At 37.7% G+C, this 849-nt stretch overlaps 1 protein-coding gene across 1 annotated transcript in view; it reads right to left on the minus strand.

Moving 5' to 3' along the window:
* The window catches only part of LOC108789049 (protein NLRC3-like), a 44,715-nt gene extending 44,156 nt beyond the window's left edge, over positions 1-559 (minus strand). The window contains exon 1 of the mRNA XM_018558976.1: positions 461-559. Coding sequence (XP_018414478.1) covers positions 461-559 — 99 coding nt within the window. The remainder of the gene's footprint in view (positions 1-460) is intronic.
* Between the last annotated feature and the right edge of the window lie 290 nt (positions 560-849).

Consider the following 849-nt stretch of genomic DNA (forward strand, 5'->3'; position numbering starts at 1 on the left):
GGGGGGGGGGGGGGTGTCAGGGGTTTTTTTAATGTTTTTTTTTCTTATTGTTGTTTTATTGTTATTTATTGACCTTGACCCAGAATTGCAAAAATGGAGAGAGGAGTTTTCACAGTGTTTAATGACAAATGTTAAAATAATGGCATACAATGTGAGATGGCTTAACACACCAGGCAAACTTCATCAAATACTTCAGGAGTTGAAACATAGCTGCTGCCATATTGCCTTTTCGCAATAAACCTATTTACCATATACTATTACACCAGATTAGGAGGGGGAGGGTTTACCGAGTACTATTATAGCCTCTCTGATGTTAATAGCGCTAAACTGGTCTCTATTGGCTTCCATAATAATAATATTCCTTTTCAATTAGTGGATATGGTCTCAGATGTTTATGGGATATATTTGCTTGTAAAAAGGATGGTAGGTAATTTACAGTGTATTTTTATACTGTACTTACTCGGTTAGCGGCTTTTGCATCTGGTTTATTGGTAGTAGCAGGAGAGTTAAATGTAACATTGGAACCCATGTTGGATTCCTCGACAGGGCGGTCTAACATCTCATGTAAACATTTACCAGCTTTGAAGAAGCTGTTGAATAGAATGCAGCTAGTGGATACATAGAGAATTGTGAACCCTAAGGAGAGGCGCTTCTCCTACTATTCATCGTTGCATAATTCCTACTCTCGGCTGGATTATATATTTTTAGACCATTACTATTTAGAATGCCTTAGCTCAGCCAGCATAATAGAAGCAACTTTATCGGACCATTCACCAGTTATAATCTCTATCCATTTAATGTCAGTGCCTACTAAGATTTGTGCATGGAAGTTGAGTACATACTACTAAG

The sequence above is a fragment of the Nanorana parkeri genome, unplaced genomic scaffold (assembly GCF_000935625.1).
Source record: "Nanorana parkeri isolate BGI_ZX_2015 unplaced genomic scaffold, ASM93562v1 scaffold372, whole genome shotgun sequence".
NCBI lineage: Eukaryota > Metazoa > Chordata > Amphibia > Anura > Dicroglossidae > Nanorana > Nanorana parkeri.